We start from the raw sequence: 25,582 nt of genomic DNA, 5'->3' as shown, positions 1-25,582 counted from the left end.
GTGATTTATAAATCAAACTACCAAAACTTAATCATAGCAACATCTACTTCTGCACTTCTTTCACTGGTTTTTGACTGGTTATGCATCAAGAGGCATTTTAACCCTGACAGACACTTCCGACACATGTGACCAGGTTTGATTACAGAAGCATGACTTAATATATTTCAAGCAGAAGTTTGGGTGAGATGTTCACTCGATTATCACCAGTTACAGAAAGCAAACAGATCTGGTGAGTATGGGCTTGGCACAACCAGGGTCCTGAGCTGGATATCATCATTCTTCTCTTTCTTAGTGATTCCCTTCTACTTCTGACTCTTGTTTTCTTTCTCTCTCTCTCTCTCAGGGTAATTCAGAATTTTTTTTTGGCTGGTGCAGCATAAGTCTCAGGCTTCCTTGCACCATATGGTTAATAATAATAATAATAATAAATTAGTCATGTCACCTTTTGGTTCCTTTTTGTAAATTGGGTTTGGACATCTCCTGAGCTGTATTCAAGGATGCTATCATAATTATGGCTAAGCATTTGCTGCCTTCCTTAATATAACTGGATAGATCCCATCCACTCCAAGCACCTTTTTTTATATTTAGCTTCATTAATTAATCTTCTACTTTCCTTTCGGTTATCACAAAATCATTTTGGTCCCTGTTAGAGTTTGATAAACTTGTGGCACCCCTTTCCTAAATAATTCCTCATGTGTGAATGTAATTGGAAATATATATATTCAGTTTCTCAGTAACCTGAGCAGAGTCGCCAACAGTGAATTCATTGACATCAAAAATGTCTCATGTGATTCAAGAAAGCAACCCCTTCCTTCTACCGTAAATATAAGCAGAGAAGTCTTTGTTGCTTTTTTTTGCATTCTTTGCCAGAGACTACTACTCATAATCTTCCTTTGCTTGCCTAACCTCATTTGCAAATTGATTATTGACTAGTTTATATCTACTATACGGTGGAACAAACTGATGATGTTACTAACAGCAAATTCAAAATGGGAAGCATTCAAAGAATTAATCTTGGAAGCTACTAGGCTTTTCATACCAACAAAGAAATATTGTTCAAGATTTAGGCCTAAATGTATGTCAGATGAACTAATTAGACATGTGACAGAGAAGGAAAACGCATGGGATACATAAAAATTAACATGTGACACAGACGCCTATGATAGGTATAAGCTGGTCTGTAACCAAGTTACAAAGGAGGTTAGGCAGGTGAAGGCAGATTACGAGAAATCTTTGGCAAAGGATGCAAAGAAGAACAGCAAAGAGTTCTTTACTTATGTAAACTCTAGAAAATATGGGATGAATCAGATTGGTCCACTTGATATCGATGGTTCAATTGTTGATGATCCTGCTCAGGTAGCTAACAAACTAAATTAATATTTTGCATCGACATTCACACATTAGGAGTTATTCAGGGAGGGGAATGCCAGAGGTGTATTCAACTCTGGCAGTAAGCTAGATAATCTTGTAATAACTGAGAGTAAAGTGGAGGAGAAATTGTTGAAGATAAACACAAGAAAGGCAACTGGGGTGGATGGAATCTATCCAGTTATATTAAAGGAAGCGGCAAAGGAAGTAGCCATAATTATGAGAGCTTCCTTGGACTCAGGGGAGGTACCCATGGACTGGAGATACACAAATGTGATCCCAATCCACAAAAGAGGATCAAAGGGAGACACAGGTAATTACAGACCTGTTAGTTTAACTTATGTTCCAGGGAAATTAATGGAAACACTGGTTAAAGAAGCATTGCAGGATCATCTAGACAAGACTTCAGTTATATCTTGGACACAGCATGGGTTTGTTAAGGGGACGTTTTGTCTGACTAATTTGATTGGATACTATGATGTAGTCACAAAGGAACTGGATGCAAAGAATAACTTTGATATCATATATTTGGTTCTTAGAAAAGCCTTCGATACTGTTGCACATGGAAGACTGCTGCACAAATTGGAGCAGTGTGGCATTGGAGGCAAATTGCTGCTATGGATAAAGGGATGGTTGGGTGGGAGAAAACAGAGAGTGGTAATCAATGGACACTGCTCTTTGTGGACTAATGTTATTAGTGGAGTCCCTCAGGGTTCAGTGTTGGTCCATTGTTGTTTTCTGTATTTATAAATGATATTGATGATGGTATATCAAGCTTAATGTCCAAGTTTGCAGATGATATGAAGGTTGTCCGGGTTGTTAAGGACACTAATGACAGTACGCTGCTGCAACAGGATCTAGAAAAGTTGAGCAGATGGACTGAGAGGTGGCAAATGAAGTTTAACATTGACAAATGTTAAGTACTACATAAGCAGTAACCCCAGAGTGACTTATCAATTCTGTGGTGCTACACTGACAGTGGTAGAGAACGAAAAGGACCTGGGGGATGATTGTGCAGGCAGATATGAAGTTTTCTGAGCAGCGCAGACGGTCTGGAAGAGTAGCTCATAGTGTCTTGTCAATGATATACAGGAATTTTTCTAGCAGGGATAAGGAGGTGATTATTCCCTTGTATAAGGCAATGGTCATACCTTAAGTACTGTATACAGGTCTGGAGGCCTCATTTTTAAGGATGTAGAGCTGTTGGAACGAGCACAGAGAAGGGCAACAAGATTAGTGAATGAAACAAAGGAGGCTTAAGTTTTGCAAATTACAGTGTCTGGAGACTAGGCACCTGCGAGGTGATCTGATTGAGGTGCATAAAGTCTTGAATGGTTTGAACATGCTCAATGGTCATGTAATTCTGTCTCTTGATCAATAATTGCCTGAGAGGGCATAAATTCAAATTGAGGAAAGACGGTTGTAGGATAGATGTGTGGAAGTTTGCCTTTAGCCAGCAGGTGGTTGATTGGTTTAACAAACTTCCATCTGTCGTTGTAGAAGTTGATAGCTTAAATAGATTCAAGGCAGAACTTCACAGACATTTGGAGTGAGTGGATGGGTGAAATAAGGGTGGTTTTTTTTTTTTTTTTTCTGGCTGATGCTATATAAGCTTACTTTCTTGTATCATGTGCCTTTGCTAATGCTAATGCTATAGGCTTGTGTATCACCTGATAATTTATGTGTCTCATGAATTATTCTTCTCTGCAAAGAGTCTCATTAGTTCATCTGGCATCCATTTAGGTCTAAGATTTGAATGGTATTTCATAGTTGTTATTAAAAGTCTTGTAGCTTCTATGATTATTTCCCTGAATGCTTCCCATTCAGAATTTTCTGTTGTCAACATCATCAGTTGGTCCCATTGTATAGAATTTAAAAACTGTCTGAGACCACTGTAGTCATCCTTATGAAGGCAAAAGTATTTGTCTTTAAGTAAATTCCAGATCAATACACTGTGATCACTGTCACTCAGTGACAGTGATCACAGTGATTTTACCTAAATACAGTGTTAAGAAAGCATGCAACCACTCCAAAATTACCAACATCACTGCTCCAAGAAATGGTCGAAAACCTAAAATAACACCTCACGTGAGAAAATCTACAAATAAGCCCTTTCTCAATGAAAAAATTTCATGCGTGTGCCGTGCACGTGCAGTAGATGGTTTTATGTGAAACATCCTTCACATTTCTTTTAAGTATTTTGATTTGTATATGTTGATTAAAATAACAATGGAATGTAACGAAAATGTGAGCTGAAAGAAGTAATTGTTGACAAATATTTGCATTGTTGCAGTCATACTGTTCAATAAATGGTTACAATCAAATGGGTAATTAGGCTATTGGCTTGAATTTTTCACCTCTGGGGGAAGCCGTAGATGATATCACTTCTGTGATTCATTTTTCATGACCGATCAGATTTACTTGGTAGCAGGTGCCCCCCAAAGATGTTTCACTTAATAAAAAAATAAAAAAAAACACAATGTATGTTAGAGTCACTAATTTCATACTGTAAGCTGCCAAAAGTAAAGATCTATCTCTTATAGAAAGAACAAGAACCAGCTGATGTAGATGAAGTCATGGTTTTATGCTTCACATTTCTTTTTTTTTTTTTTTTTCCCAGTTAATTATATCCTGTTGTCAGAAAGTGAATTTTGAAAAGCAAAACTAACATTTGCCAATTACTAATTAATTAATCTGTAGGAAGAGTCCAGGAGATCAGAAAAGTGATCCATATATAATTCTATCTTACACTGATGAAACAAACTAGTTCATTTAAATAAAATACACACAAATGTGTCCACAAATGATTACATTTTGTTACAAAAATTTTACTAACAAAATTTAACCAAATTGTATGCTAATATTAAAAGTTTTTATTAATACATCAATACAATGATGTATTGATTAAGTTTACTGCTGTTGCCGCTAGAAGTGCTGTTGTGCCATCTGTACAAGAGAAAGCTCAGTGCACTGTTTGGTTAGCTGAAACAAAATCTCCTGTGACTGCAGAGAATGTTTAGAGCCAAGTATAGTAGAAATCCTCCAGACATAAAGCTTATTAAATTGTGGAAGGAAAACTTTTTGGCAACTGGATCAGTTGAGAAAGGGAAAAGCATTGGCAGACCATCCATTTCCAAAGAAACAGTGGGTGCAATTCAAGATGCTTTTACGCGATCACCTAGTAAATCCGTGCGACAAGCTTCATGGCAGTTACAAGTACCACAGTCTACAGTGCACAAAGTGTTATGGAAACATCTAAAACTATATGCTTACAAAGTTCAGATACTTCAACAGTTGAAACCAAATGATCATCATAAATGTAAAGAATTTGTAACCTCGTATTGAATAAAATTGATGAGGATAATCAGTTTTTGCAGAACGTTTGTTTTTCGGATGAGGCCTAATTTCATGTTAGTGGTGGGCGCCTCCGTAGCCAGGTGGGAAGGAGCAGCAGTGCGTAGCACACACACACACTTCTTGATTAGACCGGGGTTCGAGCCCGTCACCACCAAATACGGAGGATGAGGAAAGGTCAGAGAATGACCACCACATTTCCAGGAGCAATATGGCCTTAGTTGCTAATGCTCCTAAAAACCAAATAACTAACTAACTAACCATGTTAGTGGTGTAGTCAATAGACAATATGCAGTCAATAGTCAATGTGCATATTTGGAGATCCAAAAATCCACATATGATAAGAGAGCATATTCGTAACAGTCCCAAAATCAATGTGTGGTGCACCCTATTACATGATTACATTATTGGACCTTTCTTCCATGAAAACATGATTAGTGCAAATGTGTTTTTAGATATGCTCATTAATTATGCTATACCCCAATTGGAACAGAGGCAGCCTACTGTTATCTTTCAGCTGGATGAAGCACCCGCTCATTGGGCTTGAGTTGTTCATGACACTTTGGAGAAGACATTTCCAAACCGTTGGATGGGCAGGGATGGACCGATTTCGTGGCCCCCAAGGTCACCAGACATAATCCCACTGGATTTCTTTCTTTGGGGATATGTTAAAGACTTGGTGTATGCAACAGCTGTTGTTATTGTTATTTGGTTTTTAGGAGCATTAGCAACTAAGGTCATATTGCTCCGGGGATATGCGGTGGTCATATCCTGACCGTTCTGTATTTGGTGGCTCATGGGCTCGAACCCCGGTCTAATCAAGGAGCGTGTGCTATGCACTCTGCTCCTGCCCACCTGGCTACGGAGGCGCCACATATGCAACAGCTGTTCCAGATATTGAAACATTATGAGAGTGGATTACACGTGCAGTCGAATCACCCCACAGAGACTGGTGAGAGATTGAATCTCTCACCACAGAGACTGGTGAGAGATTGAATCTCTCCACAGAGTATGGAGAGAGAGAGAGAGAGAGAGAGAGAGAGAGAGAGAGAGATTGAATCTCACCTTGATATTCTACGTGCCACAAGAGGTGCTCATGTTGAAGTTGTTTAAAGTCCTTATGTATTGATAAAAACTTTTAATATTAGCATACAATTTGGTTAAATTTTGTTAACCTCCCAATAGTAATAAAATTTTTGTAACAAAATGTAATCAGGGTAATCATTTGTGGACACTCTGGTAACTGTCAAAAATGAAGTTATGTTCTTCAGCCTAAAATCTTAAGTTCTAAACCATATCTGAATATAACTGAAGTTAACCAACAGGACCACGGGAAATCATATGACATAGCTCACGCCTTTCCCATTTTATAAAACAGTAAAATGCATGTTACTAAATTTCTTTCCTCCTCATCACAGGTCAGTGTGTTGAATGGCCATTTCAAGTCTTCTAGCAAGGAATATTCTAAAACTATCATTTCTATTAATATTGAACAGAATATAATTAATGGCTTCTAACCACTGATGCACTTTGGAAATGCTATCACTTATTTGGGCTGACCAGGGATCACTCTTCTACCCAACCTCTTGCCAAAAATGTTCAGGAATTTCAGTTTCCTATCCTGAAAGCATTTTTTGCCTCATTGGTATAGTACTATTTTGTATTAAGTTAAGGATGGGTAATTTTACTGTTGGAAAGATATTAACAAATTTCTGACAAAATAAATATATACATTTTATAAATTAATGTTTGAATTCTAACTAAGACATCTTGACATGCTCAGATAGTTGGGTATGTATGCCACATCAGTGAGAATGGACAAATTTGTTCTTACAAAAATGTTCAGGAATTTCAAAGTTTCCTATCCTGAAAGCATTTTTTGTCTCATCGGTATAGTACTATTTTGTATTAAGTTAGGAATGGGAAATTTTACTGCTGGAAAGATATTGGAAAGCCATATCAGTGAGCATGGACAAATTTAATGTGATGTGATATCCTCTTCCTCATTATTTAAATAGAATCTCTTAACAATCTAAGCCAGAGGTGTCAAACTCAGAAAAGTTTCATGGGCTGTACAAACAGTTTTCAGGAAGCCAGCTAGCTAGCTATACCAATGGTTCTTGGAGTTGTAGACAGCACACCACTGACATTACTGAGACAAATATAGTAAATATTTTCATGTAATTCCCCCTTGTGTTCAAAAATATGCAATCTCTTGACCATCAAAATTTAAGAAAGTTAATATAAGTTATGAAGTTTAAATTAGTGTAAACTAATTTGTTTAAGTATCACTATTTATCATTATTTTCATATAGCTTTAACATTGTTAAAGCTATATGAAAATAATGGTAAATACACAAAACAAACCTCTGAAGGCAGCCTGTGGGTTGCCTGTTTGACATGTTTGATACTAATGGTTCCACCAGAATTGCCATAGAATGATTGGTCATGGTCAGTTCTGTGCACATAACATTCAGCTCATATATAACCTGAATATTATGTTAAACATTAGACTAGCTAACCAGATTATAGACTAATGTTTAATGTTTCAGACTGTTGAATAATTGAGAGGGTAACAATGGACATTTCTATTAAAGAGCACACATTGTGTGAAAATATTAAAATAATATTTCTTGGTTCTACCCATATAGCATTATATCAAACTGAAAACACTGAATAATGCACTTACCCATGCCTGGTAAAATATGACTTCCAGGTAGTTTCATTTGATTCTGATATTATAGTATATTCAGTTTCCAATAATGAATAAGATTTACCGTGTATGGTCACATTCTTTCTTTCATGTGGAGTCTGAAAATTAAAATCTCAAAAATTTAATGTTATTTATAAAATGTATTATATAATTTTTAAAATAAGTCCTCATTTTAGTATTTACTGTATCATGTTTATGAACATAAATATAACAAAGTTGGTATAAAATGGAAATTATCAACAGATTGATTGTGAATGCTAGGAGTTGATCCCATGTAAAATTCCTTGGAATATGTAGGTTGCAGAAGACTAGACACCTCAGGGGGTGACCTCAGAGAAGTGTTAAAGGTCCTTAAAGAAACAAGCAGAATGAATTAGGAGGATGTTGCCTGGTGAAACAAGAACAAAGGGGACACAAATATAAAATTTTGGGAAGCAACAGAAGAATAGATCTTATGAAGTTCATCATTTCATTGATCACTGGAATAAGTTGCCTTTTAAGGTAGTTGAGGTGGAGAGTTTGACAAGATTCAAGGCAAAAGTGGATTTTTTTATTTTTTTAGAAATGGATAAGTTGTCATTGTTGTCACTCTGGATATGTTTTTTTTTGTTTTTTTTTTTGTGTGATGCAGAATAAGGGTGCTTTCTTGCATTTGGCTCAATTAACATTTATATAATATATTAGTATTAGTATTAGCAATGGCCACATGGTGCAAGGAAGCCTATGGCTTATGACCAGAAAAAAAAAAATAATAAAATAAAATAAAATAATAAAAATATATAAAATAAAAAAAAGAAGAAGAAAAATAAAAAATAAGTAAAAGAGAAAAGTAAATAGACAACCTATGTGTTTCCCTCCTCCCATAGGTAATTATCCAGCTGACCTTTAAATATCCCCAAACTGTCAGCCTCTAACGCCCATTCAGGTAATTTATTTCAGTAATTTATAAAAAGTAAAGCGCAGCCATTATCAACCCACTGCAGGATGGAAGCCTCCTCAACAATTCATGTTGAGGGAAATGGACCATAATCTGCCACGCTGGTCCAGTACGGGTTGGCAGATCGACCATATTCAGCAGTCAGGGGCTTGAACCCCGGTCTACTCAAAGAGCGTGTGCTACTGCACTCCCGCTCCTGCCCACTCGGCTACGGAGGCCTAGTAATTTATAACTCCTGGCTAAAGTAAAACTTCCTGCAATCCAGTCTAAGCCGACCGGGCTAGCCGGGTGGGTAAAGTGCCTGCCTAGCAAACCAAAGGTTGCGGGTTCAAATCCAGCCTTGAGCTTGAATCAAAAGTACTGCAAAAACCATGGGAGGTGCATTATGGCCACAGAAGCCGATGCGCCAACAACTACCAAATAAAAAAAAAAAAAAATCCAGTTTAAACATCTCCCCCTGTAACTTGAAATTATGGCCCCTAATTCTAGAATCATTTATAACCGTGAAATTTTCATCTTCATTCATTTTAGTTATGCCTCCCAGAGCCTTAAACATCTCAGTCAAGTCTCCTCTAAGGTAGATAGCTTCCAAGCTCTGCAACCCACATATTTGAAATCTTTCCTCATATGGACATCCATTTGCCGGTCTCACCAGGCAAGTTACCCATCTTTGGCCCCTTTCAAGAAGCACAATGTCTTTCTTTAGGTGCAGTCTCTATTGAACACAGTATTCCAAGTGTGGTCTAATGATAGCCTTATATAATGGGATTAAGACGTCCCTATCTAGCAATTATTTGATAAATCATCAATAGAACAACATGGGCCTTTTTTTGCAATCTGTCTACAATGCTCAGAGAACTTTATGTCTGACTGTATTATAACATGCAGGTTTGTTTCCTCCACTACTGGCTTTAGTTCAGCATCACAAAGTGTATAAGTTATTTTGGGGTTACTGTTCCCCAGGTGTAATACCTTACACTTTGCTGGATTAAAGCATAGCTGCCATTTTTCTGACCATCCCTGAAGTCTATCTAGGTCACTCTGAAGAAGCTCTGCTTGGCAATGATCATTAACTACCAATCTTTACATCATCTGCAAATTTAGACATCACACCCTCTATCCCTTCATCAACGTCATTTATGAAAATCAAAAACAACAGTGGCCCTAATACTGATCCTTGGGGAACCTCACTTCTTACATCAACACAATCTGAAGAACAACCATTTATCACAACCCTCTGCCTCCTGCCCTGAAGCCATCCAGCTATCCATCTAAGGATTTTCCCTGTGATTCCAACCTGTTCCAACTTATAAAGTAACCGCTCATGTAGGACAGAATCAAATGCTTTGCTGAAATCCAAATAAATAATGTCAAAATTATTCCTGTCCAGCCCTTCAGTGACCCTGTCAAAATAGCTAACGAGATTAGCTAAACTTGGAACCTTCCTCATGGAGTATTTTTTAATGGTATATAAGCATTCAAGGCTTCTATGATTAATGTTTTAAAGGTATGCCATAATTCAATTGTATTCACTCTCTGTGAGATATCTACCCAGTTAATAGAGGCCATGTAGCACCTTAAGGCATCGTAATATCCTTTACTGAAATTATAACTCATTCCTTTGCCTTTAACTACTGCTACCTCTCTCTTCATCATCCACCGTAGAACTCCACAATCACTTACTGCTTCTGGTCCTGTATTGTCAGCCCTGTTATGTCATCTAGTTCATGGGCAATGATAAGGTCTAAAATATTCTTTTGACATGGTGATACAAATAACAATCATCTAGTTGATTTTAAAAATTTTGTTCCCCATATGGAGTTTTCTTCCCATTTGCTCCAATCAATTAGAGGCAAATTAAAATCACCGATAATAAGACATTGATGCTTACTTGCCCATTCCATTTGCATGTAGAGGCTCTCATCATAATTTTCACAATCGCCTGGGATTACTCCCACTCTCACTATACTTTTGCTTCCAACTATCTCACACCATACAGATTCTATACTAGCATGTGAAATGTCTGAATCTGGGGTCATTCTTTTGAAAAGAAGCATGACCCCACCACCCCTTCTATCTTCCTTACCCTTCCTAAATACATTATACATACTGTACTGAAACTCATCATCCCCTATCTCCAGGTGTCACCACATTTCCATAAGCCCTATTATGTCAGCATTACTTGTCCTAACCAGCAGTTTGAATTCACTCATTTTATTGATGATACTTCTGGCATTACTGTATAAACAATTAAGACTTAGTGTTATTGTACAGTTAACTACCCTGACACACCCCTTAAAGTTATTTAAGCTTGCTTCCCTGGCATTAGCTAACCGCTCATTTGAAACATTTCTGCCCTCAGAACATCTTGCTAATATGTTCTTTACAGTAACAAACAAGAACACTTGAGGTATGTGCAAGTGTTACTGTGACCAAAATTATCAGATAAACGTGTATTTATAATACCCTTGGCCCCACAAACTAGTAGTTTCCTTAAACCTTTAACAATAATACTGGCAAAAACTCTAGCACCACCTTTGTTTAAATGCATCCCATCTCTACAAAATAGATTCCTTCTACCTACATATTTAGAGTCCAAGGAGCAGAATTGAGAAACTCTCCACATTAATAGCTGATTCTATGGTAGCAAACTTGGCTTCTGCATTTTTACAGAGAATTAATTAGTCCATTCCTGTATGCATTGTCAAATGCCCAAAAATCATACCTATTAGAATCTCATTCATGGTTTTAAGAATTCAATTAGGGAAGAGTCCTTTGAAAAAAAATCTCTTGAGAACTGAATGTGACACAGGTTTAGAACATAAGTTTCTTGCAAGGATTTGCCAAGAAAATCCCTTGCAAATTCTTGCAAGGAGTTTCCCAGATGTTACATAGTCTTGTTGAAGTTGAGAAAGGCTTTAATTTTAAATAAATTTGACTTATGTACAGAAAGCATACATTAAAGGCTGGTACACACAGCTCTTCTGGAAGTAGTGAATGGAAGATAAAACTATCAGATTGTCCATTTAAAGATCTAGATTTCCTTTAGAGAGCTCTGTGGTGCTGCAGACCATATGTTGATCAAATATAGGAGCATCGAGCAAAAAAAAGGTAATATGTACTCATGAGAAGCTGCTTGTTGTGTTCTACTCAGGTCTTGTTTTAAACACCAAAAGGTTCTTAAACTCATCTAATGCAAGTCCTGGATGTTTGTGTTCTCTAATGAAACACTGGAGTGAAAGCTCTCTCTCTCTCTCTCTCTCTCTCTCTCATGAATCTGACTGATTTTAAAGGGACTAGGGAATGCCTAACCAAGCATGGATTTAAGGATTTTCCCTTCACAGCATTATCCAATCCTGTTGGAGAGAATATGTGGTAGCTGAGTAGCTGGATTTCTCCAGATTGATGGTGAACCCAAAAAATTGGCATACTTTCAACTTATATCAAAATTTCAGTTTAAGGAGTTAATATTTTGAGCTTTAGTAGTGACATCTAATATCTTTTGGATCTTTAGCATGACATGTAGCATACTAAATCATCTGCATAGGCAAGAAAAGCAGGAATAATATCCATGAGAGAAATAGACATCAAGTAACAGAATCCATCAAAGATTGCTGCAATGAGTAGGGCTGAGAGTGAGCCACCTTTGGAGTACGCCAGCACAGACTGGTTTGCTAATGATGATTTTATTACCTTCATAAAATAGAAATCTCTTATTAACTGGTTCCATAACAGTTTCGAAAAATTTCCTGAAAAACCATAAAACCTCTACAAAAATAAGAGCAGAGCCTCAATTTTGACTGAGTCAAAAGCTGACCTCAAGTTATGGAGGACAGTGTGTAGAGCTCCCTGAATCTAGGCATGCAGTACTTTTTGCATAAGAGTGTGAGAACAAGTAGTGGTATTTCTCTTTTTCATCACATAATGAGAATGATTAGTTTGACCAAAAGTTTGTTTGGAAACATTCTGGAAAACACACATTTCAAGGAATTTTAAGAATGAGAAGCAATTTAGCCAAAATCAAGAGTAAGTGGATCTGGCCTTGTTTCCTACCACCACACTGTAGCTGTACCAACTAGAAGGTATTTCAGAATGTTGATTGATCCTGTTGTAGATATTAATGACCTCTGTGATAATAAAATATGAAGAGATATTTAATCTGAACGATGGAATCCCACACATGCTCAATCTAGTTTTGTTCTGTAGTGAGTTAACTGTTAAAATCAATTGTTTGGATTTCCAGATGTGAGATTTTTGAGTAATTCTAAACCTCATGCATCTTTGGTTGGTTTTCCAAATTCGTGTTCACTTTTTTAAGCAAAAGCATGTGTTCATTTCATTATTCCAAATTAAAATTGTGAGGGAAATTATATTTATCATGCCATCAAAAAAAGATAGTCTTGCCCTTCTTAAAGCAACCTTACACTCTCTGCACTGAACACACATCATTGGCTGTATCATTCCTGTTTCAGAAAGATCAGCTAACATTGCCCAAGTTGCACATTTTGTTAGGCCACGATTCATGGGAGATTCTTCCCTTTGGTTCTCCCCTAAGCTGCAGCACTCCTGCTACTTTGTGTATCTAATACTTTAAAGACAGAGTTTAAGAAAGTAAAAATAAAATCCTTGAAATCAACGCATAATAAAAGCATAGTGCTAGAAACTGCTTCCAAGAGTCTGGCATAGCATATCTACTTCAGATTCTTTGGACATATCAACAGGGGTTCTTAAGAGAGATAATCCTGCAGTCTTCATATACGACATACCAAAGGAAAGAAGACATCGTTGAGGATTTATACAATAATAATCTTAGTGACAATGGATTCTCACTAGAGAAAGTCAGAAAGGATACTACTCTCAGATTTATGACAAGATCAAGATCTTCATTGAATGTTCACTGGGTTTTAGATACCAATAACGTATCTCAACCATAGACAGGATTTTCTTGGCCTGTGGTTTGCATAGACATCGGCCATTTATGATTATTATAAAGTGTTTTTTTATGCTTGGGATACAGCTCAGTACTGTACCCATACATCTCCATCTTGTGGGCACTGTGACAGGAGTGGCCATGTCTATGCAGAATGTCCGAATAAAGAGGAATCCCCTTGTTGTGTAAATTGTAAAAGGTGCAAAAGAAACTTTCAGCATTCTATTATAGATCCCAGCTGCTGCAAATATAAAGGAGCTCTAGAACTGGCACAACAAAGGATCTCTGATGATTGAGTCTGTACAGACTGAAATTGACAGAGATAATAATCAATCTGCTAAATTTCTACAACTAAAAATGTTATAGATTAATGTCCAACATTTGGGAGTTGTAGCTGATGAGATAAGGGTGTCTGCTGAGAATTCTATTGATATTGCAGTTATACAAGAACTTTATTCTGTTAAAGTAAATAATAGGCAATCTAAAATAACAGGTGTTCCTATAAAAGCAAAGGTAACTCAACCGGTATCAGTTAATTCAAAAATTTGTATTATTGTTTTTAACCAACGGATTGATGTTATAGTGATCAATACACTTTGCTCTGCATGTGCTACCTGCATTCTAATAACATACCATCCTATGTCATTTTATTTAATATCTCTATATTGTCCTCCTACCAAGGATTTTAATGACTCTCTGAATTACATAGAATATACAATTGCAGCTATAGGTCATAAAAAGTTTCTTATAGTTCCAGATGTCAAATCAAGCTTATGGTATAATAATAACACAGATTTTCGAGGTCATCTTTTGTAAGACTTTTTAATCAGTTGCAATTTAAGTATGTTTAACAGACCTAGCCAGTATACAACCTATAGTAACTTGACAGAAGACTCAAATATAGATGTCACTTTGGTTTCTTCTTTTGCAAATCTTATATCAGAATGGTTAGTCATTATGCATTGGATTATTAGCGATCATCGTGCAATAGTTCATTTTGTTAAGTCAGCACATTACTATGATTTTCATTCTCAAACATTTCCAGAACTAATTAAATTTTCTTTCAGAAAAATTAATTGGACAAATTTTGAAGATTCCACTAATCTGGATTTTCCCAATCCATTGGATTTATTTGAAAATAAAACTGCCGCTAAACTGACAAATTACATTCACGAATCTTTAATAAAAGCATCATACATGTCTACAAACAAGAAGAGAATTGTAGATAGATCTTGTTCTTGGTGGTCTAATGAGCTGTCTAACTTTAGCATTAGCATTAGCATTAGTAGAGGCATTTGATGCAAGAAAGCAAGCTTATGCAGCATCAGCCAAAAAAAAAAAAAAAAAAACCCACTTCCACTTCACCCCTCTGTTCGTTCAAAATACCTGTCCAGCTGAGCCTTAAACTTATTTAGGCTATCAACTTCCATGACAAGGGATGGAAGTCTGTTCCACCAACCAACCACCTGCTGGCTAAAGGCAAATTTCCGCTTGTCTATCCTACATCTGTCTTTGCTCAATTTGAATTTATGCCCTCTCAGGTGATTATTCTGAGCAAGAGGAAGAATCCCATCAGCATTGAGCATGCTCAAACCATTCAAGGCTTTATACACCTCTATCAGATCACCTCGCTGGTGCCTAGTCTCCAGACACTGTAATTTGCAAAACTTAAGCCTTTCTTCGTAAGAGCACCCCTTTGTTCCATTCACTAATCTTGTTGCCCTTCTCTGTACTCGTTCCAGCAGCTCTACATCCTTCTTGAAATGAGGCCTCCAGACCTGTATACAGTACTCTAGGTGTGGCCTGACCATTGCCTTATAGAATGGAATAATCACCTCCTTATCCCTGCTGGAAAAATTCCTGTATATCATTGACAATACTCCATGAACTACTCTTGCAGCCCGTCTGCACTGCTCAGAGAACTTCATATCTGCCTGCACAACCACCCCCAAGTCCCTTTCATTCTCTACCACAGTCAGTGTAGTACCACAGAGTTGACACGTTGCTCTGGGGTTGCTGTTTCCCATATGTAGTACGTTACATTTGTAAATGTTAAACTTCATTTGCCACCTCTCAGCCCATCTGCTCAACCTTTCCAGATCCTGTTGCAGCAGCATAGTGTCAGTAGTGTCCTTGACAACCCTGCCAACCTTTGTATCGTCTGCAAACTTAGACATTAAGCTTGATATACCATCATCAATATCATTTATAAATACAGAAAACAATAATGGACCCAACACTGAGCCCTGAGGGACTCCACTAATAACATTATTCCATGATGAGCAGTGTCCATTGATTACCACTCTCTGTCTTCTCCCCCTCAACCACCCCTTTATCCATAGCAGCAATTTGCCTCCAATGTCACACTGCTTCAATTTGTGTAGCAGTCTTCCATGTGCAACAGTATCAAAAGCCTTTCTAAGATTCAAGTATATAATATCAAAGTTATTCCCTGCATCCAGTTCTTTTGTGACTGCATCATAGTATCCAATCAAGTTGGACAGGCAAGACTTCTCCTTAACAAAACCATGTTGTGTCCTAGCTATAACTGAAGTCTTTCTAAATGATCCTGCAGTGCTTCTTTAACCAGTGCCTCCATTAATTTTCCTGGAACAGAAGTTAAGCTCACAGGTCTATAATTACTTGTGTCAGCCTTTGATCCTCCTTTGTGAATTGGGGTCACATTTGCACATTTCCAGTCTATGGGTACCTCCCCTGAGTCCAAGGAAGCTCTCATAATTATGGCTAAGGGTTTGCTTACTTCCTTTGCTGCCTCCTTTAATATGACTGGATAGATCCCATCCACCCAGGGTTCCTTTCTTGTGTTTATCTTCAACAGTTTCTCCTCCACTTTACTCCCAGTTATTTCAAGATCCTGTAGCTTACTGCTAGAGTTGAATACACCTCTGGCATTCCCCTTGCTGAATAACTCCTCATGTGTGAATGTCGATGCAAAATATTCATTTAGTTTGTTAGCTACCTGAGCAGGATCATCAACAGTTGCCCCATCAATATCAAGTGGACCAATCTGATTCATCCCCTTCCTTCTAGAGTTTACATAAGTAAAGAACTCTTTGCTGTTTTTCTTTGCATCCCTTGCCAAGGATTTCTCGTAATCTGCCTTCGCCTGCCTAACCTCCTTCGTAACTTGGTTGCATATCAACTTGTATCTATCATAGGCTTCTGTGTCATGTGTTAATTTGTAAGTATCCCATGCATTTTTCTTCTCTGCCATATGCCTCATTAGTTCATCTGACATCCATTTTGGCCTAAACCTTGAACAATATTTCTTAGTTGGTATGTAAAGCCTAGTAGCTTCCAAGATAAGTTCTTTGAATGCTTCCCATTTTGAATTTGCTGTTGGTAACATCATCAGTTGGTCCCACTGTATAGAATTTAAATACTGTCTCAGTCCATCATAGTCGCCTTTACGGAAGCAATAACCCTTCCCTTTACCCCTAATGGTAGTTACCTCTTTGAGTAAATCCCACTTCAGCACACTGTGATCACTGCCACCTAGTGGTTCATTTATCTGCAGATTCTTAATGCATGAAGAATCACTGCTGATAATCAAATCAAGAGTATTACTCCCTCTAGTTGCCTCCCGAACATGCTGATGTAGAAAACAATCATCCAATAAATCCACAAAAGCCCTGCTAGTGTGTGAGTAACCAGCCCCCAAATTCCAGTCAATATCTGGGAAATTAAAATCTCCCATTATAAGACTCTCTGATTTACTGGCCCACTCTATTTCCCTGTACAGTTCCTTATTATACTCATCAGAGTCATTAGGCCTATAGCACACTCCTACTCTCAATTTTGATCTCCCAATGCTTATGTCACACCAAACTGACTCAACACTGCACTGTCCAGCGATGTCGACTGGCTTCACTTCCTTGGTTTTTATGTGTTTCTTAACTAATAGCATAACCCCTCCCCCCCTTCCTATCCTGTCTATCCTTTCTGTAGACGTTGTACTCCCCAAATTCCAGTTCTGCATCCCTTATATCTGTGTGACACCACGTCTCTGATATCCCAACAATATCTGCCTTTGATGTTTTGAGCAATACCTCAAATTCACCAAATTTATTTACTAAACTCCTAGCTTTGGTGTACACGCAAGTATACCTGCACCTGTTTGTATTCTTAGCTACCCTAACACAATCCATGTGTTTACTTGTACCGCAATGGCTCCCAGCAGTCTCTGAAATACCATGCATTTTGTTTTTCAGGCTTCTGCTCATTCTAATAGAAGCAGTGCAAGAATCTCTTTCACCTCTGCCAGTGGCTACTGTCAATCTATTGGTCTTTGTCTCCCCCCAAGCTAGCAGTTTTCCGACCCACCTAACACTGCCTCGATAGCATCAGCAAATATTCTTGCACCCTTTCTATTTAAGAGTATCCCATCCCTGTAGAAGCAATCTCTCCTGTTAACAAGTACAGTCCAGGCTGAAAAAAATTCTATCCCTTAAGCCTTGCACAATCTTTCCAGGGCAGAATTGATCAACAAGGCTCTCATCATATACTCCCTCCTATCGTGTCTGGGCAGAATTGCAGACACTTTCAAATTCAACCCTAATTCTCGGCTTTTGTTCAACAGTGACCTGTACTTGTTAAAAACTTAACTTAAACTTAAGAAGACAAGTACAAGTGGCTCGGCGAAGATATCAGCACCATCGACATTGGCCTTCTGCTGAGGTTGAGCAGTTACATACTACATACATTGATATTAAGAATACTTGTACAAAAGCATCCATAAATAGCATGCACACTAATTGGATGAAATTAGTTCAATCATCTGATCATAATAATCCTTGGGGATTTCTGTATAAACTGACGAGAGATCGGCTAAATTCACCGGAAATTTCTGGGTCAGTGCAGGCAAATGGGAATGAAACTTGGGATTGGTACGGAATAATTAATGTAATACTAGATAGACTTTTTCCTATTGATGATGAAGGATTGGATACAGATTTTCATTTATCTACCCGTTCAGCTAATGATAACTATTTCACCAATGGAAATTCAGAGCTATTAGGTATTGATGAGATTGACTCTGTAATTAAGAAAATAAAATCTTCTAAATGTCCTGGTATAGATCTTTTAGAAAATATCTTTATGTTAAGATTTTTACAAGATGAGGCCAAGGATTTTGCTTTTACTATATAATAAGTGTTTGTCTGAGGGTTTATTTCCTACTAGTTGGAAAACAGCATTATTAAAACTTATTCCTAAGCCAGGAAAACCAAGAAATGATGCTAGGTCTTATAGGCCAATTTCTCTATTGGCTAATATGGCAACGATTCTGGACTGCCTTATGACTTCCAGAATAAATTCCCTCCTTCACAAGGCCAACTTAATTTCCCCTCAGCAATATGGATTTTGTCCTGGAAGATCCAGTGAGGAAGCGCTAGTGGATTTTGTGAGTCATATAAAAAATTCTTCGGCTAAGGTAAAGAAAGCCTGAGAACGACGAGAAACATCAGATAACTTATGCGGAAAATTAGTTTCCTGACAGTGGATTCTAGCGTTGCTCGCTCGGTAAGTGTTATCTGTCTGCAGCCGAAATAGAGAAGGATATATTGACTGACAGGTGGGCGTGGCAAACGGTGAAATGATTGGTGGTGGGTGCGACAGATGACAAGCTACTGTGTAGTCAATGGTTCGCATTATGATGTGTATTTACCAGTAAAGAACAGTGCATAATAGTTTTGCAATGAACAGTGAACAGGTAATAGTAGCAATGAATCTTTTAAGGTGCTGATTGACGTTATGATATGAGTGTATCTGCACATGTGTCTTTAAAAATAAAAGTACAGTAATAAAAAATTAATATTTTATTAATAAACAATTTATGTGCTAGTCCACCCATGATTCTAAAGAAAAAAGGTTAGGTTACCCCTCCATTTTGGGAGGGTTCAAGCTCCCATGGGATCCAAGTCAAGGTAACCTGACCTTTTTTCACCATTACGAAATTCTGTAATGGTGAAAAAAGGTTAGGGCATGTGCAATTAAGACAAGTTACAATTAGTGCTGTTAAAGTGATACTAAACCAATGTTACAATGTGTTGTGTTAGCGTACCAATCAGCACATTGTTTGCCACGCCTACCTGTCAATCAATATATCGTTCTTGACTTTGCGCCAGACTGATAACACCTACTGTCTGTTTATTGAGTGAGCAGCGCTAGAGTGCCGTATTGGGAAACTAATTTTCAGCATAAGTTATTCAACGTTTCTTGTTGTTCTCGTGCAGGCTTTCTTTACCTTCGCCAATTCTTCTTATAAACATGTACTTGCTATTTTCGTGGGTTTCAAGATGGCTTTCGACTCCCTTTGGTGGACGAGCTCCCTCGCAAGGCTATGCAAGCTAACTGCCCTCAGCAGTTATATAACTTAGTACAAAGTTATTTTTCACAAAGGAAAATACTGGTGAAATCGAAATTTCTGCATGTAGAGTGATAGGCTACTTGAGGGTGTCCTCAAGGCTCGATTTTGGAACCATTAATGTGGAATATGGTATTACAGGAATGGTTAGCATGAACTTTTTATTATTATTAGTCATATGGTGCAAGGAAGCCTGAAGCTTAGGTGCACAGGCCAAAAAAAAAAAATTTTAGAGTTACCCTGAGAGAGAGAGAGAGAGAGAGAGAGAGAGAGAGAGAGAGAGAGAGGAAACACCAAGAATGAGAAGAATAATGATATCCAGCTGAGGACCCTGGGCGTGCCAAGCCCATACTCACCAGATGTGGGTTCCTGGAGTTATGTCAATGATTTAACTATTTTAACTGAAGGTAATTCCCGAAGGGTGTTAGAGTCTTCTGCCAACCATGTATTAAAGGATCTATATACGTGGACACTCCAGAACAAGCTTACCATTAGTTCTTCTAAAACTAAGATGATTATTTTTAAGACTAAATTAGATCTAAACAGACCTCCTGAAATTAAAATTAATGGAACTCAACTTCCTCTTGCAACTGAAGTGAAATATCTAGGAGTGACAATTGATTACAAGCTAAATTTCTTTGCACATCTTTAGCATTTTATTATTTTATTAGTAGAGACATATGATGCAAGAAAGCAAGCTTATGTAGCATCAGCCAAAAAAAAAAAAAAAAAACACGCTCCAATTTCACCCTTCCATTCGTTCAAAATACCTATCCAGCTCGGCTTAAATTTATTTAGTCTATCATCTTCCACAACAAAGGATGAAGGTCTGTTCCACCAACCAACTATCCGCTGGCTAAAGGTAAACTTCTGCACACCTATCCTACATCTATCTATCCTCAATTTGAATTTATACCCTCTCAGGTGATTATTCTGAGCAAGAGGAAGAATTAAAACAGCATTGAGTATGCTAAAACCATTCAAGGCTTTATGTTAAGATTTTACAACATGAGGCCAAGGATTTTGCTTGTACTATATAATAAGTGTTTGTCTGAGGGTTTATTTCCTACTAGTTGGAAAACAGCATTATTAAAACTTATTCCTAAGCCAGGAAAACCAAAAAATGATGCTAGAAATTATGATAGCTAAATGAAAACCAAGAAATGTTGCTCAATCAGATCACCTTACAGGTGCCTAGTCTACAGACACTGTAATTTGCAAAATTTAAGCCTTTCTTCATAAGAGCAACCCCTTGTTCCATTCACTAATCTTATTGCCCTTCTCTGCTCGTTCCAACACTCAAAATCCTTCTTAAAATGAGGCCTCCAGACCTGTATATAGTACTCAAGGTGTGGCCTGACCATTGGCTTATACAAGAGGATAATCACCTCCTTATCCCTGCTAGAAAAATTCCTGTACATCATTGACAAGACACTATGAGCTACTCTTGCAGACTGTCTGCACTGCTCAGAAAACTTCATATCTGCGTGCACAATTACCCCCAGGTTCTTTTTGTTCTCTACCACTGTCAGTGTAGTAAAACAGAGTTGATATGTCACTCTGGGGTTACTGCTTCCAATACATTTGTCAATGTTAAACTTCATTTGCCACGTCTCAGCCCATTCAGCCCATCTGCTCAACTTTTCTAGATCCTGTTTCAGCAGTGTACTGTCATTAGTGTCCTTAACAACCCTGACAATCTTTGTATCGGCTGTAAACTTGGACATTAAGCTTAATATACCATCATCAATATCATATATAAATACAGAAAACAACAATGGACCCAACACTGAAGCCTGAGGGACTCCACTAATGTTATTAGTGGAGTCCCCGATGAGCAGTCCATTGATTACCACTCTGTCTTCTCCCACTCAGCCATCCCTTTATCCATAGCAGCAATTTGCCTCCAATGCCACACTGCTCCAATTTGTACAGCAGTCTTCCATGTGCAACAGTATCAAAAGCCTTTCTAAGATCCAAATATATGATATAAAAGTTATTCTCTGCATCCAGTATCTTTGTGACCACATCATAGTATCCAATCAAATATGTCAGGCAAGACTTCCCCTTAACAAAACCATGCTGTGTCCGAACAATAACTGAAGTCTTGTCTAGATGATCCTATGGTGCTTCTTTAACCAGTGCCTCCATTAATTTTCCTGGAACAGAAGTTAAACTAACAGGTTTATAAATACTTGTGTCGCCTTTTGATCCTCCTTTGTGAACTGGGGTCACATTTGCACATCTCCAGTCCATGGGTATCTCCCCTGAGTCCAGGGAAGTGCTCATAATTATGGCTAAGGGTTTGCTTACTTCCTTTGCTACCTCGGGTGCATTTTTTATGTTTTTAAAAAACATAAAAAATGTTTTTAAAAAACATTTTTTAAAAAATGTTTTTAAAAAATTTTTAAAAAACATTTTCAAACTACACTTGTGCCCAATTTTAGAGTCTGTAAAATTACAGTGATACAAGGTGGATTTGAATTAACATTCAGGAGCCACCCTTAACAATAACACATGTACACATACTACTTTGTGCCTGTTGCTTTGCTGTTCTATTCTGGGGTATGATTTCTGTTTAAATACAATTTAATTGATCAACAATAAAAATTTATAAAATTAATCAATTTATTTGATTAACTGACAATACTTTGCTCAGAATAATCAGCTCAGAGGGCATAAATTCAAATTGAGGAAGGACGGATGTCGGATAGATGTGCGGAAATTTGCCTTTGGCCAGCGGGTGGTTGGTTGGTGGAACCGACTTCCATCACTTGTTGTTGAAGTTGATAGCCTAAACAAATTTAAGGCTCAACTGGACAGGTATTTCGAGCGAACGGAGGGGTGAAATGGGAGTGGTGTGTTTTTTTTTTTTTTTTGGCTGATGCTGAATAAGCTTGCTTTCTTGCATCATATGCCTCTACTAATGCTAATGCTACTACACTAAGCTAATAAATTCCTAAATGCAGTGATACATCCTACATTATTATGTTCAAGATATACGTTACACTATACTGTTATGATCACAGTTTAAATTAGTTATATCCTTACTAAAGAGTAAAATTTCTTAGCTAGAAACAAAAAATATATGCCTAACAAGTAATCAGAACCTTCAAGCTACTTATTTATCATAATCGAACCCTACTATTCTACTGTACTACTAGTTACATGTTTCGATATTCATGCCAAAACACTGATACAATAGTTGTATGAATAATTTACAAAATCACTAGTTACTTTTAAAAATAAGGTAACGAATGTGACTGAGACTACTAAACTATTTGTCAAACACAATTTAATACGTTAATTAATCAAAAAGACAGTAAAAATTTCTAATAAACTTTTCTGTTTTCACGAGCTCAAAATTCTTTGACCATTCATATGTACTCCCATACCAGCTGGGAGATTTGGTATTCTAGTACAGTGTTTCCCAAACTGGGGTCTGTATACCAGTTCCAGGGGATCCGCAAAACGTTTTCTCTGGAACTGGTCAAATTATTCATTCTTATGTATGGAACATTGATGATAAATAAAGTTATTATTATATATTGATGTAAAAATAAGAATAAAGTTGAGTTGTTTTAAACATAAAACTTTGAATTTTCTTTTTAGAAAACCCAGTGTTCATACATTTCTCTGCATATATACATATGCAGAGAAACATATATATATGGGTCCGACAACTTTTTTTGATTTTTGAAAGGGTCCGTAGATCTCAACAGTTTGGGAACCACTGTTCTAGTATATAAACTATGTAAGGTCATTAGCACTAGCAAAAGCTGCAGTATCTTGACTAGCTGGCTCCACACAGTTGGAAAATTTGAGCCAGCTGAAGCATGGACATTAACATTAAGAAATTTACTTCACTCTGAGGAAAGTGAAACTGAAGAAAGCTGAATTTCAAAGAAAATCAAATACTGTAGTTATGAGTTATTTGTTGAGTTCAGGGAGTAACAGAGATAGTAAATGAATGTGACAGAATGAGGTAAAGAAATTTTGATTTGAATTAGATCAAAAAAGTGAAGATTCCAAGTTATGATGTCACTGACAATGAATATCAGGGGAGACATATGCACATTACATATTACATTTAAAGCAAAAAAAGTGGAATGAGTAATTAGTAACAAATGAGATGCAGTGGTCAAGAAACTCTATAGTTGAGAGTTCATGATAAAAAGTCCATGGGGAATGGAAGACTACAGACAGAAATGGACATTACTGAAATTAGATACTATTAGATATTTTTGTGAAGAACATCTTCATGATATATTGACCTCCATTTCTGAATCACTCTGTATATTAAGCAAGAAGAACTACTGGCTGAATCATTTTGCACAGATAGGTGTGACTACTTGTGATTCACTGATGTAGATGGTATCAAACACTGTAGTCTTTTGACATGATAGGGCTCAATGCTGGGAAGGGCCATGTAATATGAAATATTAAAGTTTTTAGATATAATGTACCATGGTAAGGGATACCCAATTCCTTAACATAATGTGGCCTTGACAGTGCCTCCAGCATATACACTGCTTGGACTCCCTCCATCATAGCTAGTAGAGCATAGTCAGCACAATTATTAAAGGCCGCCTACAGAATTACTACAGGCTCCGTCTGGAGGACTATTTTGTAAGTGGCTTGTGAAAACCATTTTAAAGCTGGACCCTTAAAATGTGAGGAATGTTGTCTTACCTGGTACCTGTCATAAAAGACACAGCTTATAATGCATGACAAAAGAGATAGGGAAGGCTGGAGCATTCCTTTGGAGGCCAAACATAGTGTTGGCCACTTTGTCTCCATTAAGAAAAGTAATCTTACTAAATGGGTGAGGAGAACTTCCTAGTATTGCATGGGTTATAGAGGTTTTATCATTCTTCTGTGAGGTGCAGATATAATTTCACACTTGGTCACATTTACGGTACTTCTCGGCTTTGCTCATGGAGGATATACCCAGTGTTATTAGCAATCCTATGAGTATGGAAATGAAAGTAGAAGTGTTGCTATAAATCAACCAAACTTGACTCACATGATGGCACCATCAGCATTTTAAACTTCTGGGTGGTGACCTTAGTTATTATTTCTAGAAGATAAGAGCTAATTCAAAGCCTATTTATTTAATTTATAATGTACTTTTTATTTGGAATTCCTTAATTTTTTGCTATAAATATTCTTTACGCAAAATTATTCAGTAAACAATTCTCTTGATTCTTTCTCCCCCATGGAAACAACATTCACTGTTTCAACAGGAGAATTTCTACTGTTAATGAATTTCTGTGTAGTGACACTGATAAAATTATGCTATTGACAGACATAACAGTCATAAAACTGTCAAATGGTGTTTGATTTTCTGTGGTGATGTTTCTGTTTATTCTTTGGTCAGTTTGTCGGTCTTATGAGATAAAAATCGCAGTTCTCGTGAGAAATAACCATAAAACACTTATTTGAAACTGATTATGTGCCCACAGTCTGGAAGAATACTAATCAGAGCTATTGTTTTGGTTGTCAAGGCATTATAACAGATATCACCATGCTAGGCAGTTTACACTTTATTTAGTGGATTCAACTATTTATTATTTTTTTTTAACCTCTTCTCCATTCAGTATTTTATTTCTTATATCATTTGCTGGTGTTGTGTTTTTTTTTATAAATTATAGTGAATAATCTCCAAAATGAGTAAAGGAGGATTAAGAAAGAAAGTGTGTTTGGTTTTTAGGAGCATTAGCAACTAAGGCCATATTGCTCCAGATATATGTGGTGGTCATTCCCTGACCTTTCCGCATCCTCCGTATTTGGTGGAAGAAAGAAAGCAAAGCCATGCTGATTAGCTCATCTGTCATTTGTGGTGATCCACTGATTTGTTTACCATCTGAAGTATATTGACTCCAAAGCTGTCTT

At 37.2% G+C, this 25,582-nt stretch overlaps 1 protein-coding gene across 1 annotated transcript in view; it reads right to left on the bottom strand.

Annotated features, from left to right (window-relative positions):
* LOC150079337 (ciliogenesis-associated TTC17-interacting protein-like) overlaps positions 1 to 12,860 on the bottom strand; it is a 103,922-nt gene extending 91,062 nt beyond the window's left edge. Inside the window, exons 1-2 of the mRNA XM_090383036.1 lie at positions 12,777 to 12,860; positions 7,412 to 7,533 (exon numbers count right to left, since the gene is read on the bottom strand). Coding sequence (XP_090239162.1) covers positions 7,412 to 7,533; positions 12,777 to 12,860 — 206 coding nt within the window. The remainder of the gene's footprint in view (positions 1 to 7,411; positions 7,534 to 12,776) is intronic.
* Between the last annotated feature and the right edge of the window lie 12,722 nt (positions 12,861 to 25,582).

Source organism: Mastigoproctus giganteus, chromosome 10, assembly GCF_048544385.1.
Source record: "Mastigoproctus giganteus isolate SK-2022 chromosome 10, ASM4854438v1, whole genome shotgun sequence".
NCBI lineage: Eukaryota > Metazoa > Arthropoda > Arachnida > Uropygi > Thelyphonidae > Mastigoproctus > Mastigoproctus giganteus.
The sequence above is the reverse complement of the archived record's forward strand: the minus strand, read 5'-3'. Positions and strand labels throughout refer to the sequence as shown.